Source organism: Oncorhynchus gorbuscha, linkage group LG24, assembly GCF_021184085.1.
Source record: "Oncorhynchus gorbuscha isolate QuinsamMale2020 ecotype Even-year linkage group LG24, OgorEven_v1.0, whole genome shotgun sequence".
Lineage (NCBI taxonomy): Eukaryota > Metazoa > Chordata > Actinopteri > Salmoniformes > Salmonidae > Oncorhynchus > Oncorhynchus gorbuscha.
The window spans coordinates 22,959,485-22,977,676 of NC_060196.1; the positions used below are offsets into that span (position 1 = coordinate 22,959,485).

The window sequence follows — 18,192 nt, forward strand, 5'->3', positions numbered from 1 at the left end:
GGAAGCCCATCAATGCCTGGTGCCCTTCCATTTTCCATGCCTTTTAATGCAGTGTATAAATCCTGCAAAGACAATGGTTGCTCAAGCTCAACCTGAACTTCTGCAGCCACCTTTGGGAGCCCATCAAAGAACTGCTGTGTCACTGTTTTGTCCTCTTTGTACTCACATTTGTAGAGCTCAGCGTAGAACTCTACTGCCCTCTTTCTAATTTCACTAGGGCTAGTGAGCTCTTGTCCAACAGCTGATTTGAGACAATGAATAATTTTTCTTTGTCCATTCTTTTTCTCTAAACCAAAGAAAAATTTGGATGAGGCATCCATTTCAGATATTCCCTGAAATTTACTTCTCACCAGTGCCCCCTGTGCTCTGATACCCAGCAGGTCTGCCAATGCAGCTTTTCTCCTCTTGATGGCCTGAGTATGGCCTCGATCTCCTGTGGTCTCAACCAATGTCATGAGTTCCACTATTTCAATCTCTAGGGCTTTCATTGATCTGGTGATATCTTTAGTGACATTCCTCGTGTATTGATTACAAAATTGTTGAATCTGGATTTTCCCTATATCCCACCACTGTTGAATGGATACAAAACTGGCTTTTTGAGATCTCCACCTCTCCCAAAAAAAACTGAAACAGTTTCTGAAGTGAGCATCACTCAATAAAGTTATATTAAAATGCCAGTATGCGCTTTTGGGTTTTACATCGTTAATGAACACCACCTCTGTTATTAAACAATGATCAGAAAACCCCACTGGAGTTATCACACTTGATTTACAGACCTGAGATTGATGCTCAAAAACATAAAACCTATCTAACCTGGCCATAGAGATGATGTTCTCTCTCACATGCGCCCAGGTGTACTGCCTTGTTCCTCCATGTTGACTCCGCCAAATATCACACAATTCATTTGTTACAATGAGGCGTTTTAAAAACATCCTTGAGGCTATATGAGGTTCTTGGTGATTTCTATCTAAATCACTAACTGTGCAGTTAAAATCCCCAGCAATAAACAAATAATCTTCTTTGTTACATTTCTCAATGGTATTTGATAGTGTCTCTAAAAACATACCCTCTCAACTGTCATCACTGGGGCATATACATTTATCAGACACATAGTGATGTTTTCATACCTTGCTCTAACTTTTAATAACCTCCCCTCAACTACCTCTTCAACCTCATATGACAACGGCAAAAACCCTTTTGAGAACAAGATAACCACACCCCCACTTTTTGAGTTTTTATGACTACACACCACTGTCCCCCCACTCCTGTTGCCACATAACTTCATTTTCCAAATTACTATGCGTTTCTTGTAAAAAAATTATGTCACTTCCCTTTCCCTAATTAACTCATACACCATGGCTCTTTTTTTTACATCTCTTGCCCCATTTACGTTTAAAGAAGAAATCTTAAAACTGCTCATGGATAAAAAAATATATATACAGAGGACGATCCAGCCACCACATCTCTTTACAGAGTTAAGACTGCAACTGAACTCTTTCATTTTCTTTAGAATTTACATCACTTATCACTCTTGTGACCACTTTCTTGAGTCTAGCAATTTCAGGGGTTTTCAAACTTCCGCCTGTAATTTTTGACATCAGAAATTTTGCTGATTCAATAAACAATTCACGTTCAGGGAAAAAATCAGTTACATTGTAATCTTGCATATATTTCTTCCCTTTTGTCAACTTCAAAATTGACGTATCCTCTCGATCCCATACCTCCCTTCCACCCCATTTATCTCACTATATTGTTGTGACGCGTCAGATGACTCACTCTCACTATCCTCCCCAGAAGAATACTCCACCATCTCTACACCTTGTTCATCTTCAATTGATTTATTAAACTCTACCTTTCTCTTAGAATTAGACCCTTCACCACCCCTTACATTCTTCCTTTTACTCCTCGGTATTTTGAAAACATCCGCTTCCTTTTCCGTTATTTCAATCTCCTCTTGACCTCCAATTTCATTTTCCAGCACCACCTCAGCGACGGCAGTCGCAATCTCGCCTACTGTTTCCCCTCCCTCTTTGTTCTGATCTACCACAATTGCCCCCGTATCCACACTGCCTTCCTCTCCTGCTTTTCCAACCACATCTGCCCACCTTCTCTCTTCTCCTGTACCCTTAGCATGTTCATCCCTTCGCGGTGGTGCGTTAGTTGTACTCGCACTAAAACTACTACCAGGCTCAGCGCGCTCATTTTCGGGACAATTACGCACCAAATGCCCCTCTCTTCCACAGCCAAAGCATTTCATTGATTCAGTAGATGCATAGAAGACATAATCAAATCCATCAATCTTAAAGCTAAACGCTAAATCCAGTTCATCTCCTTCCTTTTTTAAAATCATATGCACTTGTCTCCTATGAGACACGACATGTTTCAACAACGGAGATTTGCATCCAAAAGGAACTTTCTTTATTGTAGACACTATTTGACCATGGCGCGATAACTCTCGCCATAACACTTCATCTCTAACAAATGGTGGCACGTTAGAAAGCATGACTTTCTTCGCCGGATTCATAAGCGGAAATACCGACGTCTGTGTTTCTCTCAACACGACACCCATCTCAACTATTCTATTCACCTTTTCAATTGAATCTAAGAATATCACTACAGCGCTATTCATCCTTGAGGCTGATTTGATGCTATCATACCCAATGATAGCACCCACAGCCAAGCTACATTCTTCCACTGAACACCCTGTCGCAGCAGGAATCTTTACTCCATGCCTCCGACTAAGTTTTTCAAACTCTCCATTTCCACGAGTGGCCATAACAACCAGCCCCACCCGCTGGTTGTGCCCTCGCTAAAAACCAACCTCAAAGATCCCACCACCCCTATACGTGCTTAGTGATAGTTTAAACAAGATACCCTTAAAACAACTAACCTAATCAATATATATATATACATACAACAACCCGATAGAGTGAAAAAGAAAAACCATTCGCTCTCACAATCACTCCTGCTTGACGACTCACTCCCAGCATGCACTCCCAGCATGCACTCCGATGAGAGAGAGAGAGAGAGAGAGAGAGAGAGAGAGAGAGAGAGAGAGAGAGAGAGAGAGAGAAGAGAGTATGGGAGACAGGGGGACATAGAGAGAGATAGGGGGAGATAAAAAAAAGTGTGCTGATGAAATCTGAAACCTCAGCAGCCTCCTGTGTTAAAGAAATGGGATTAGCCCTCATCCGGGAGAGAAGGCTTCGGGAATGCAGATGACGGATTGCAGGGAGAGAAAGGGAGAGAGGGGAAGAACACGAGAGAGTGGGAGAAAGAGGAAGAGAGACAAGGGCCTCACACACTTTCATGCGTACGCTCACTGTCACTTCTTTCTCTCTGTCTCGCTCCCTCTCTCTCTCAAAGCTGGCATCGATCGTTGTCCCACATGCATAAAGTGTATTGAGATCCCGTTTGCTTCCTCTCTGTCAAATCCTGTCCACTATTGTGACTTGAAATTCAAGGATTAACCTGTAACGTGTCTCTCTTGTGTTGCAGACTGGTATGCAGTTAACATATGATCCTGCTGCTATGCAGAACGGGTAAGAGTCAGTCTGTACAACTCTGGCACCGTCCATCCCTCTGAGCAATCTGTACGACTTGTTCAATATGATTGTCTCTTGATTCATGTAGTGTGTGCCCTTTGTTACTATTTACTTCAAATAATCTATAAGAGATGGAGTGATGGTCTCAGGTGTTAGTGCGTGCGTATATTTCATGCCTGGTTGCCTGCATGTGTGCCCGTCCCTTTGTGTGTGTGTGTGTGTGTGTGTGTGTGTGTGTGTGTGTGTGTGTGTGTGTGTGTGTGTGTGTGTGTGTGTGTGTGTGTGTGTGTGTGTGTGTGTGTGTGTGTGTGTGTGTGTGTGTGTGTGTGTGTGTGCGCGCGCCTTCGGTGCCTGTGTACGAAAGGGTGCAATGGAAATGAATGGCCTAGCAAAGTGTTCTATTTTTCCCTGTGTACTGTAACAGGAAGGGAAGGAGAGCTTTGAGTTCCATCCTCTCTCAATGTGTCCTCAGTCTGTGACAGGAAGCTTCTCTCTCACTCCCTGCTTCTCCCAGCTTCCCGAAGCGTTTATCTAAATGACTCTGGAATAAGACTGGATGAATGAATAGAATCTCATAAGATGGGCATATTAGAAACATAATAGTAAGCTGTGATTATGAGGCTCGAAAGAAATAAAAGAAAATAGCACATTGACCACTTAGTAGACATACACTACATGACCAAAAGTATGTGGACACCTGCTCGTCGAACATCTCATTCCAAAATCATGGGCATTAATACGGAGTTGGTCCCCCCTTTGCTGCTATAACAGCCTCCACTCTTCTGGGAAGGCTTTCCATTCGATGTTGAAACATTGCTGCGGGGACTTGCTTCCATTCAGCCACTAGAGCATCAGTGAGGTCGGGCACTGATGTTGGGCGATTAGTCCTGGCTCAGTCGGTGTTCTAATTCATCCCAAAGGTGTTAGATGGGGTTGAGGTCAGGGCTCTGTGTAGGCCAGTCAAGTTCTTCCCCACCGGTTTTGACAAACCCTTTCTGTATGGACTTCACTTTGTGCATTGTCATGCTGAAACAGGAAAGGGCTTTCCCCCAAACTGTTGCCACAAAGTTGGAAGCACAGAATTGTCTAGAATGTCATTGTATGCTATAGTGTTAAGATTTCCCTTCACTGGAACTAAGTGGCTCGAACCATGAAAAACAGCCCCAGACCATTATTCCTTCTCCACCAAGCTTTACAGTCAGCACTATGCATTGGGGCAGGTAGCGTTCTCCTGGCATCCACCAAACCTAGATTCATCCGTTGGACTGCCTAATGGAGAAGCGTGATTCATCACTCCAGAGAATGTGTTTCCACTGCTCCAGAGTCCAATGGCAGCAAGCTTTACACCACTTCCGCCAACGCTTGGCATTGTCTATGGTGATCTTAGGCTTGTGTGCGGAAACCCATTTCATGAAGCTCCCGACGAACAGTTCTGGTGCTGACGTTGCTTCCAGTGGCAGTTTGGAACTCGGTAGTGAGTACCACTTCGCGGCTGAGCCGTTGTTGCTCCTAGATATTTCCACTTCACAATAACAGCACTTAGAGTTGTCAGGGGCAGCTGTAGCAGGGCAGAGATTTGACTAACTGACTTGTTGGAAAGGTGGCATCCTATGACGTTGCCACGTTGAAAGTCACTGACCACATACTTTTGTATATATAGTGTACATGGAGAATATATGTCTGCAGTATGTTGGGATTACTTCAAGGCTTTTAGTCTGTGACAATAGTTCTACTTTTAAAAGCCAAATGCTTTTTCTTTTTTTTAATAATCAAATCTCAAGCAAGAATTTTGCTAGGACTGTCTGGGACTGGTCTAAGAGGGGCCTAATGGAAGGAATATAGAACCTGAAAATGAGCAGTTATTGGCAGAGAGGTTTGAAACGCTCTTTTATTATTGGTCTATTAACTTATACCGCCTACTCTACCCACTGAGCTAGGAGGACAACTGAGAGTGGTATAAAACCAGCTAGCGGATAGAAATGACACCCAGGACTGTTGTAGATCTGAATCAACGTCACAACATGATGAAGTAGCCCACCACATCTTTTCCCTAGAGCCCAACACTTTGGAATAGCCTTCTTTTAAATGCATTGAGTTTTTCCAACACCGTGGATTGAAGTCAGCCAGCAGCCTAAGCCAGTCAGACATTGTATAGCCTTAATACTCCAGGCTAGGGGCAGAAACACACGACAACCCTTTTTTCAGACCATGATTTGATCTGATAAAACCAGACTTTTCTATTGTGAAGCCAGAAGACGGAACACAATATATCGCCTTGCGTTTGATTTGAGACAAACACACCGACGAGCTATACCCTCACGTGGGAAGCTCGGTCTGCTCGGCCTCAAATGCCGTCTGTGTGACTGAGGATCTGTGCATCGACCACGATGTGTGTAGTAGTGTCTGTGGGTGGGTGTGTGTGTCTTGTGTGTTTGTAAGTGTGGTCTTTTAGTAGAGAGATAGTTTCTGTGTACGGTACACTCCTGTCCTTATGTGGACAGAGACTGGCTCAAGGGATACGAGTGTCAAAAGATTCCATTTGGTTCCGTTAGACTGTTTCCCAATCCTGGTCCTGGGGACCCGAAGGAGTGCACATTTTGAGTTGTTTTCCCCTAGTACTCAGGCACCTGATTCAAATCATAGGCCTGATTATGAGTTCATTTTTTCAATCAACTGTGTTAGTGCTAGGGGCAAAAACAAAAATGTGCACTTTGTTCGAGGTTATTGCATAAAAAGCCTAAGGCATAAACACACAAATATACCCCCACATACTGGTGTCTATCTCTCTGTTACTTAGTAGAAAGTGTATGTAAATTGCCAGTCAGCTATTTGAAACAGTAGTTCATTAACCAAACATAAGCCCTTCATAAACACTCAATAGGCGCCTTAATAATCATGATCATCCTGACATTTCAATGTAGACAGTTGTAATGCATGGAGACCTACGGTGCATTCGGAGAGTATTCAGACCCCTTCCCTTTTTCCACATTTTGTAACATTACAGCCTTATTATTGTTTTTCCCACTCATCAGTCTATACACAATACCCCATAATGACAAAGCGAAAACCTTTTTAGCAGATTTATTCAAAATAAAAAACAGATGCCTTATTTACATAAGAATTCAGACCCTTTTCAATGAGACTCGAAATTGAGCTCAGGTGCATCCTGTTTCCAAATTGATTGGATATGATTTGGACAGGCACACACCTGTTTAAAGTTGAAGTCGGAGGTTTACATACTCTTAGGTTGGAGTCATTCAAACTCGTTTAACAACCACTCCACAAATTTCTTGTTAACAGACTATAGTTTTGCCAAGTCGGTTAGGACGTCTACTTTGTGCATGACAGTAGTAATTTTACCAACAATTGTTTACAGACAGATTATTTCACTTATAATTCACTGTATCACAATTCCAGTGGGTCAGAAGTTTCCATACACTAAGTCGACTGTGCCTTTTAATAGCTTGGAAAATTCCAGAAAATTATGTCATGGCTTTAGAAGCTTCTGATAGGCTAATTGACATCATTTGAGTGGATTGGAGGTGTAGCTGTGGATGTATTTCAAGGCCTACCTTCAAACTCAGTGCCTCTTTGCTTGACATCATGGGAAAATCAAAAGAAATCAGCCAAGACCTCCACAAGTCTGGTTCATCCTTGGGAGCAATTTCCAAACTTCAGAAGGTACCACGTTCATCTGTACAAACAATAGTGCACAACTATAAACACCATGGGACCACGCAGCCATCATACCGCTCAGGAAGGAGATGAACGTACTTTGGTGCGAAAAGTGCAAATCAATCCCAGAACAACAGCAAAGGACCTTATGAAGATGCTGGAGGAAACAGGTACAAGACATAAAACAGCCATAAAAAAGACTCCAAAACAGCCATAAAAAAAGCCAGACTACAGTTTGTAACTGCCCATGGGGACAAAGATCATACTGTCCCCTGGTCTGATGAAACAAAAATATAACAGGAAAAAGTGGGACGCTTGCAAGCCAAAGAACACCATCCCAACCGTGAAGCACGGTGGTGGCATCATCATGTTGTGGGGGTGCTTTGCTGCAGGAGGGACTGGTGCACTTCACAAAATTGATGGCATCATGAGGTAGGAAAATTATGTGGATATATTGAAGCAACATCTCAAGACATCAGTTAAAGCTTGGTCGGAAATGGGTCTTCCAAATGGACAATGACCCCAAGTATACTTCCAAAGTTGTGACAAAATGGCTTAAGGACAACACAGTCAAGGTATTGGAGTGGCCAGAACTGAAAAAGCGTATGCGAACAAGGAGGCTTACAAACCTGACTCAGTTACATCAGCTCTGTCAGGAGGAATGGGCCAAAATTCACCCAACTTATTGTGGGAAGCTTGTGGAAGGCTACCTGAAATGTTTGACCCAAGTTAAACAATTTAAAAGCAATGCTACCAAATACTAATTCAGTGTATGCAAACTTCTGACCCACTGGGAATGTGATGAAATAAATCATTCTCTCTAATATTATTCTGACATTTCACATTCTTCAAATAAAGTGCTGATCCTAACTGACCTAAAACAGGGAATTTGTACTAGGATTAATTGTCAGGAATTGTGAAAAACTGAGTTTAAAGGTATTTGGCTAAGGTGTATGTAAACTTCCGACTTCAACTGCATGGGGTCCCATAGTTGCCAGTACATGTCAGTTCAAAACCAAGCCATGAGGTTGAAGGATTTGTCCGTAGAGCTCCGAGACAGGATTATGTTGAGGCACAGATCAAGGGGAAGGGTACCAAAACATTTCTGCAGCATTGAAGGTCCCCAAGAACACAGTGGCCTCCATCATTCTTAAATGGAAGAAGTTTGGAACCACCAAGACTCTTCCTAGAGCTAGCCACCCGGCCAAACTGAGCAATCGGGGGAGAAGGGCCTTGGTCAGGGAGGTGACCAAGAACCCGATGGTCACTCTGACAGAGCTCCAGAGTTCCTCTGAGGAGATGGGAGAACCTTCCAGAAGGACAACAATCTCTGCAGCACTCCACCAATCAGGTTATGGTAGAGTGGCCAGACGGAAACCACTCCTCAGTAAAAGGCACATGACGGCCCGTTTGGATTTTACCAAAACGGCACTTGAAGGACTCTCAGAGAATCAAGATTCTCTGGTCTGATGAAACCAAGATTCAACTCGTTCGCCTGATTGCCAAGCGTCACGTCTGGTGGAAACCAGGCACCATACATACAGTGAAGCATGGTGGTGGCAGCATCATGCTGTGGGAATGTTTTTCAGCGGCAGGGACTGGCAGACCGAGGGAAAGATGAACGGAGCAAAGTACAGAGAGATCCTTGATGAAAACCTGCTTCAGAGGACCTCAGACGAGGGAAGGTTCACCTTCCAACAGGACAAAGACCCTAAACACACAGCCAAGACAACGCAGGAGTGGCTTCGGGACAAGTCCCTAAATGTCCTTGGGTGTCCCAGCCAGAGCTGGGACTTGAACCCGATCAAACATCTCTGGAGGGACCTGAAAATAGCTGTGCAATGACACTCCCCATCCAACCTGACAGAGCTTGAGAGGAGAGAAGAATGGGAGAAACTCCCCAAATACAGGTGTTCCAAGCTTGTAGCGTCATACTCAAGAAGACCCGAGGCCGTAATCGCTGCCAAAGGTGCTTCAACAAAGTAAAACATCTGAGTACTTATGCAAATGTCATATTTCAGTTTCAGATTTTTTTATACATTTGCAAAAACCTATTTTTGCTTTGTCATTATAGGGTATTGTGTGTAGATTGATGAGGTGGGGGAAAAAACGATTTGATCAAGTCAAGGGGTCTGAATACTTTCTGGATACAGTGTATAGGTACATCCAATACCCGTGTCTGACCTCCCTTTCTCTGTTCTGTTTCCTCTCTCCCCTCAGGTTCTACTCCTCGCCTTACAGTATCGCCACCAACCGCATGATCGCACAGACGTCCATCACGCCCTTCATCGCTGCTTCCCCCGTCTCCACATATCAGGTGGGTGGTGTACTGTAGTGTAGCCAGAGGGAGATAGCCGTGGGGGCGGCTGGGGACTGCGTGGGTGATGGGCAACCCTGAGGGACTGGAAAACAGCAAGGGGCTCTCAGCAATTTGGAACTTCTGAGCTTTCCTCATTGGTTGGCTGACGATGCTGGATGACATCTGTTTTGTAGGCGGTAAACACAACAGATGGAATGGCTCAACAGAAAAAGAGCAGGAAGGAGACTGATGGAACAGAGGGGAAAGCAACGTCCGTTAGGAATTTGTGTTGTGAAAAACAAACAATTTCTCCTTTTGCTTTCCTGACCCTGTTGTGCTTTTAAAGCTTTTTTTAAGCTGTTATTCCTTCCACAGTCATTTGACATAATTGTCCTGCGAACTGAGTATCCCAGGTGATCCCTGGAACCATGTGAATCGGAGCGTAACGTAAGGGGGTAAATGAACTGTGCCAAACGTCAGCAGCGTCTCCATTGCTAAACGCCCACAATTTCACGGACCTCCAGATGTTTGACTGCAACAAGCAGAAGGGATGAGACACTGTTCAGTTCACCTCCACTTTCCCCCAAGAGCACTCGCTGTTTATCACTGAGCCTTATTAGAATGCAGAAAGAGGGAGAGTGACAGGGAGAGCGAGAGATGGAACGATAGATAGTGAGAGAGCAAGAAAGAGAGAGCGATGGAGAGATGGAAATAGAGAGAAAGACGGAGAGAGCGAGAAAGACAGACAGAGAGAGAAAGCGAGGGAAGGAATGAGAGAGTGGAGGGGGTCGGTTGGTGAAGGTTGGCATGCTCGCCTTTCAGAGGCGAATGATTTAAACTCCTGTCCAGCACTGGGGGGAGAAGTTGGGACGGGGCGCGGCGCTAATCCGCGTTCTGAAAGCTTCCCAAATTGATTTATCAAAAACAATGGCCAGGCTTATGAGGAATATTAATCCTCACAGTTTCAATATCGGCCACCACGGCTTCCTGTAATATTGCCCTTCAGCCAAGCAGCGCCAGGCAAGGTGAGTCCTCCATCTTCTGCTCAAGTACAAAGAGTAGAGCAGACAGGAAACACAGCATATGAGACAAAGGAATAATTAGTGGCCACAATGAAAAACATTCATATGATTTCAGCCATATGTGGTGGAAAGTAATAATGTTGTACACACATATGTTTTAGAATCTCTTATTATATCAAATCGGCCTAATGCAGAATATATTGTTTATTAAATTGTGTATTTTACATTTCCAATTGTATTTATTTACTGTATCTAATAACAGTTTACAAATGTTCATTGTAAACTTTCTTTCTTCGGACTGTGTACTCTGGGAAAACATCTTGATTACTTCGTCACATGACTGTGGACAGTCCATTCCACTTCCTGGTCTAGCCATACAGTCTTCCCCGCTGTGTTCACTGTCTTAATGGAAGCACAAGCTCAGAGCAGGGTCAGCCAGAGGTAGACATACATCGTCAGACCAGACCACTGGAAAACATAGTCTGTCACACAATGTACCAGCTTCTTATTAAGTCACCGCTGCCAATACTACTGCATCTATAATGAGAATGAGAAAAAAACTAATAAAAAAAATACAATTACAAAAATCTTAGTCAAAAGATGGAAGAACACAGTCTTGAAATGAAATTACAATGGAATTAGAATCTTGTTGATGTCGCCGGGGAAAATTCTAAAGATGGACGATTAGGGAACGAAGCTTTGTCTCGTCTCTGTTTTCTTCCTGTTGGTTGGGACCAAACATCCAGAGGAAGTAACAAACAAACGTGGCTCTGTGCTATTCAATCATTTAAAAAAACAGACTTGTTTAGGCATGCTCCAAATCATGGGCTTTAACGAGCTCAGAGGATTAGCGTTCTTATAAAAGATTAGCATCAATTTGTCTTTGTTGAGTCCAATCATTTTCCCAGGGATCAATGGGTAGACTTGTTTCGTCTCTGACATGTTGTCTGATGCTCCTCTCCGGTAAATCTAAATTGTCCGTTTACTCAACTGTGGCTTCTCTCACTATCGAAGGCAGGAATTCTGTTCAACTGAATGACCCACATGAGCGGGAGTTGTCTTTCTCGTACAGGGTCAGTTTGTGGGTTCTTGTTATTTGATATTCGAGATGTCGAGCCAAGCCCAGTCAAGCCATCTTGGCTAGTGGCGTAACACGCTGTGCCTAATCCTGCAAATTCAAGAACTGTGTTGTTTTCAACGGGCCAAGGCTCCGTCTTACCTCAACGCGCCCGCCACTTCCTGGCATGGAGGAAACCGCAGGAAAGGAAAAGGCATGCAGAGAAATAGTGTGACAATGGAAAACCAGTTGTTGCACACTGTTGATTGTAAGGGAAAAGAGGTGGCATGGGTTACCTTAAGTCAATAATGACATTTCACTTGATGTCTCCCTCATAGGTCCAGAGTACGTCATGGATGCCTCATCAACAATATGTTATGCAACCTACAGTAAGTGCATTTCCATTCTCTCTGTCGTGATTTACTGTTTGTGCTCTGGCAGTCCCCCTTTTTGGGGTTAGAGGTCGACAGGGAGACAAAGTTGCCTGATGTCTACCTTCACTTGCGGTAGATTCATGGTGCCTTTCGGGTTAACTCACCAGAAGAGTTAGAGCGCTTTTTAGAATCCTCGCCTCAAGAGATGTTTACAACCTCTACGGCACTTTTCAATATATTTATGCGCTAATATGAGGCAGTGTTGGGATTGGAAATGTAGACTCTCCGTCTGGAAATTCACTTCAAACTTCTCCTGTGGCAAATCCATTTTCAGACCACCTTCGTAACTCACCCATATACTCATGCAGTGAATATCGCTGATAGCTAAATTATTGTTTCCGATGATTCAAGACAGTAGTGGAACAATCTATAGAAGTTGATAGTCCCATTTGTAAGTGTACAAACACATGTTTCTGGTTGGAAACACACAGAGTTTATGGGTCTCGGTGGACTGTAGCGTGACTCAGCAGCATTTAGCTAGCAGAGCAGAAACACCAGCTAGCCTGCTCAATCCATCTCAGCAACATACCCAGGCCATCAGCGTCCAGTACTGCAGTACTACTACTCAGTCAGCCTTTCATGTTATATTACTAATATAACTGTTTATTTATTTGTATTTCATTTTGATTTAACCTCTATTTAACTCGGCAAGTCAATGAAGAACAAATTCTCATTTACAATGACGGCCTACCAAATGGCAAAAGGCCTCCTGTGGGACGGGGGATGGGATTAGAACTAAATCTAATAAAAATATAGGACAAAACACACATCACAACAAGAGAGACACCACAACACTACATCGAGACCTACGAGGACATCATGGCATGACAGCAACACCACATGACAACAACCTGGTAGCAACACAACATGGCAGCAGCACAACATGGTAGCATGGTAAACACGATTGGGCACAGACAACGGCACAAAAGGCAAGAAGGGAGAAACAACAATACCTGACTCAAAGCAACTGTCAATAAGAGTGTCCACGATTGAGTCTTTGAATGAAGAGATGGAGATAAAACTGTCCAGTTTGAGTGTTTGTTGCAGCTCGTTCCAGTCGCTAGCTGCAGCGAACTGAAAAGACGTGCGACCCAGGGGTGTGTGTGCTTTGGGGACCTTGAACAGAATGTGACTGGCAGAACGGGGTGTTGTAATGTGGAGGAGGAGGGCTGCAGTAGATATTTCAGATAGGGGGGAGTGAGGCCTAAGAGGGTTTTATAAATAAGCATCAACCAGTGGGTCTTGCGACATGTATACAGAGATGACCAGTTTACAGAGGAGTATAGAGTGCAGTGATGTGTCCTATGAGGAGCATTGGTGGCAAATCTGATGGCCGAATGGTAAAGGACCATATATACCATTTGGCAGATACTTTTATCCAGAGCGACTTACATACATTTTACATACAGGTGGTTCCGGGACTTAGCCGTTGCAAACGCCATGCTCGACAAACTGAGCTACAGAGGACCGGCGTTTCATGCCATATTAACATACACTACAAGATCTCCTGTCATAAATATGTACCACCCACAAGCTCAACAGATATCTAACTCAAAAAAGGATCCTTCTCGCTGGAATACAACCTCAATTATACCTACAGTAACTACCGGTACGTACAGTTATCTATTTCATTTTTCACACAGAGTAGCTAATAATAGCAGTTACTGTAATGCAACAGACTGGATTCCCACTTTAAGACAACTTAGTCTCTTGTTTGGGTAAAAGGCAATTAGTAGGTCCCATGCATTAGACCAGTCTGTATGAGTTTTTTTTTAATGAGAGCTGATGCTTTCAGAGCTCCTAATGGTTCTGCTTTTGCAGCCAAATCTCCCATCCTGGCTCTGAGCTTTACCGCAGCACGTAACTTTTTATACTGGTATCACTGTGGTGTGTTCGTCTATTGCCCTGTTACCAATATGTTATTACTATTGCACGGCTGTGAGGGACTGAAAATGCGGCCTCGTGACGGAGGCTGGAGTATCTGAAGAAAGGTGGATCCCAAAGCCGTCCTATTGGTCTTCATACACTACATCATACCTAAAGGCACTGTGTGGGTCCTCCAGAGCCATATCTGAGACTTTCCTAGTGTTCCTAGAGACTGAGATCATTTACACACTGGCAGTATCAAAGAGGACTACTGTACAGATGTGATGCCAGCTAAGCAGGAACAATGCAACACCGTAGCTCCTGATCCAGCATCACCAGCAGCACCACTATCCATAGAGAAGCCCTCCTACTACCCTATTGCTGCTCCCTGCTGCGCCCATTACCACCTAGCCTCCCCGTCTCAGTTACCCCCACTCTGGGAGACTAGCAACATGCAATCTGGCCCCAGCAGGGCACCACCAGCCTCCCAGCCAGCTCCTCTCCTGCCTTCTTCTAACCAGCCAGCCTCCATGACGGGAGCCCCCGGTGCTACAGATGCTACAGAGATGAGAAGATCAAGGCTTGGCTGCTGTTTGTGTGTGGGGCAGGTGTGCTGTATCTGGGGTCTGGGGTTTACGCTGTGTCCTGCACAGTATGGGTGTGTGAGAGTGTGTTTGTGACATACATAGAGAACAGCCGGCCTAGGGCAACTCCGCAGGCTGTAATAGGTGCTGGATTGTTGTGAATACAGCGTCCATTTTTAATATGTTTTACATTTCTAAGTATGACTAGGCTGTCAGTGTTGGTCTTACATAACCCATGAGGATATCTGTCAGTCCCTCCATCTATAGGCTGTCAGTGTTGGTCTTACATAACCCACGAGGGTATCTGTCAGTCCCTCCATCTATTGGCTGTCAGTGTTGGTCTTACATAACCCACGAGGGTATCTGTCAGTCCCTCCATCTATTGGCTGTCAGTGTTGGTCTTACATAACCCACGAGGGTATCTGTCAGTCCCTCCATCTATAGGCTGTCAGTCCCTCCATCTATTGGCTGTCAGTCCCTCCATCTATAGGCTGTCAGTGTTGGTCTTACATAACCCACGAGGATATCTGTCAGTCCCTCCATCTATTGGCTGTCAGTGTTGGTCTTACATAACCCACGAGGATATCTGTCAGTCCCTCCATCTATAGGCTGTCAGTGTTGGTCTTACATAACCCACGAGGATATCTGTCAGTCCCTCCATCTATTGGCTGTCAGTGTTGGTCTTACATAACCCACGAGGATATCTGTCAGTCCCTCCATCTATAGGCTATCAGTGTTGGTCTTACATAACCCACGAGGATATCTGTCAGTCCCTCCATCTATAGGCTGTCAGTGTTGGTCTTACATAACCCACGAGGGTATCTGTCAGTCCCTCCATCTATTGGCTGTCAGTGTTGGTCTTACATAACCCACGAGGGTATCTGTCAGTCCCTCCATCTATAGGCTGTCAGTCCCTCCATCTATTGGCTGTCAGTCCCTCCATCTATAGGCTGTCAGTGTTGGTCTTACATAACCCACGAGGGTATCTGTCAGTCCCTCCATCTATTGGCTGTCAGTGTTGGTCTTACATAACCCACGAGGGTATCTGGCAGTCCCTCCATCTATTGGCTGTCAGTGTTGGTCTTACCTAACCCACGAGGGTATCTGTCAGTCCCTCCATCTATAGGCTGTCAGTGTGGGTCTTACATAACGCACGAGGGTATCTGTCAGTCCCTCCATCTATTGGCTGTCAGTGTTGGTCTTACATAACCCACGAGGGTATCTGTCAGTCCCTCCATCTATTGGCTGTCAGTGTGGGTCTTACATAACCCATGAGGGTATCTGTCAGTCCCTCCATCTATTGGCTGTCAGTGTTGGTCTTACATAACCCACGAGGGTATCTGTCAGTCCCTCCATCTATTGGCTGTCAGTCCCTCCATCTATAGGCTGTCAGTCCCTCCATCTATAGGCTGTCAGTGTTGGTCTTACATAACCCACGAGGGTATCTGTCAGTCCCTCCATCTATAGGCTGTCAGTGTTGGTCTTACATAACCCACGAGGTTATCTGTCAGTCCCTCCATCTATTGGCTGTCAGTGTTGGTCTTACATAACCCACGAGGATATCGGTCAGTCCCTCCATCTATTGGCTGTCAGTCCCTCCATCTATAGGCTGTCAGTCCCTCCATCTATAGGCTGTCAGTGTTGGTCTTACATAACCCACGAGGGTATCTGTCAGTCCCTCCATCTATTGGCTGTCAGTGTTGGTCTTACATAACCCACAAGGGTATCTGTCAGTCCCTCCATAGGCTGTCAGTGTTGGTCTTACATAACCCACGAGGGTATCTGTCAGTCCCTCCATCTATAGGCTGTCAGTCCCTCCATCTATAAGCTGTCAGTCCCTCCATCTATAAGCTGTCAGTCCCTCCATCTATAGGCTGTCAGTCCCTCCATCTATAGGCTGTCAGTCCCTCCATCTATAGGCTGTCAGTCCCTCCATCTATAGGCTGTCAGTCCCTCCATCTATAGGCTGTCAGTCCCTCCATCTATAGGCTGTCAGTCCCTCCATCTATAGGCTGTCAGTCCCTCCATCTATAGGCTGTCAGTCCCTCCATCTAAAGGCTGTCAGTCCCTCCATCTAAAGGCTGTCAGTCCCTCCATCTATAGGCTGTCAGTCCCTCCATCTATAGGCTGTCGGTCCCTCCATCTATAGGCTGTCAGTCCCTCCATTTATAGGCTGTCAGTCCTTCCATCTAAAGGCTGTCAGTCCCTCCATCTATAGGCTGTCAGTCCCTCCATCTAAAGGCTGTCAGTCCCTCCATCTATAGGCTGTCAGTCCCTCCATCTATAGGCTGTCGGTCCCTCCATCTAAAGGCTGTCGGTCCCTCCATCTATAGGCTGTCAGTCCCTCCATCTATAGGCTGTCGGTCCCTCCATCTATAGGCTGTCGGTCCCTCCATCTATAGGCTGTCGGTCCCTCCATCTATAGGCTGTCAGTCCCTCCATCTATAGGCTGTCAGTCCCTCCATCTATAGGCTGTCAGTCCCTCTATCTAAAGGCTGTCAGTCCCTCCATCTATAGGCTGTCAGCCCCTCCATCTATAGGCTGTCAGTCCCTCCATCTATAGGCTGTCAGTCCCTCCATCTATTGGCTGTCAGTCCCTCAATCTATAGGCTTGTAATCGTGAGAGTTTGTATGGCCTGTAACAGCCTAATACTAGCTATACAGTAGCGTCCCCTCTGCTCCCTTCCTATGTTCCATGTTTCCTCCTCTCTCTGTCTCCATGGCCTTGTCCGTGCCCTAACCAAAGCTGCCCCCCCCAAACCCCCCTCCACTCATCAATGGGTAACACCCCCCAATCTGTCTCTCTTTATGTCTGCACCCGTGCCGCCGATCCAGTGAAACACATTGAACTACCGGAGCGTGCTAGTCTAGCGTTCAGGGGGGCGCCTTAAAGTATTAAACCAACTGACTGTGCTGCAATTTGGGGCTGTGTGCGTTCACAGCGTGTTAGACCAATGGGCCGTTCTGGGGGGAGTGTTTTCCTGGTGTCTGGCGCAATATGTAGGCGGCGGAGCATGGTAAGGGGAGAGGTCATCGCCATAACCAATCAGAATCACTACACTGGAGCGCATACCTGGGTTCAAATACTGAATACTTTAATTAAGTTTTTCAAATACTTTGAGCGTTTGCTTTTTAGCCTTTTTAGCCATCATAAGATGTTGCAGGGTTTGCACTTTTGGGACGACTATTCAACCATTATGCACGGCGAGTTTGCACGATGCCAGATAGAGTATTTGAAAGGATATTGAATAGTATTTGAACCCAGGTAGGCATCGAGTGTGCTGCTGTCTGTGGCAGTTTGGAATTTTGAAGGCGTTAAATCACAAGTGAGAAGTGAACGTGTTCTTTGAGAAAGAGTTTGCTGGCTGCTGCTACACTGCTGTCTTTTTGTTTATCTCACTAGATTGAGTTTGACAACCATAGCCAGACTGTGCCTGAGTGCTATACCCCTCAGCAGAGTGCTTCTTCAGGAGATGGAGAGAGAGAGAAAAAAATGAAAAGACAACAGTTTGCAGAAATTTGTGTATCCTCGTTGCTTAAAGCGAAAACTTCAAAAGAAAACGACAGCTTGTTTTCTATTGCCGTTAAAAAAACGAATGAGGCTTCAACTCGCTTCTCTCTCGCTCTCCATTTATCTTTCCCTGTATCATTCTCTCTCACACGGTCTCCTCATCTTTCTCTTCTCCAACTTCTCTCTCTCTCTCTCTCTC

General features: G+C 45.0%; 1 protein-coding gene across 2 annotated transcripts in view; it reads left to right on the plus strand.

Annotated features, from left to right (window-relative positions):
• Positions 1 to 18,192, plus strand: part of LOC124012853 (RNA-binding motif, single-stranded-interacting protein 3-like) — a 265,610-nt gene that overhangs the window by 218,076 nt on the left and 29,342 nt on the right. For both annotated transcript variants that reach the window (XM_046326856.1, XM_046326858.1), the window contains 3 exons: positions 3,499 to 3,542; positions 9,441 to 9,537; positions 11,937 to 11,987. In XM_046326856.1, the coding sequence (XP_046182812.1) occupies positions 3,499 to 3,542; positions 9,441 to 9,537; positions 11,937 to 11,987 (192 nt within the window). The remainder of the gene's footprint in view (positions 1 to 3,498; positions 3,543 to 9,440; positions 9,538 to 11,936; positions 11,988 to 18,192) is intronic.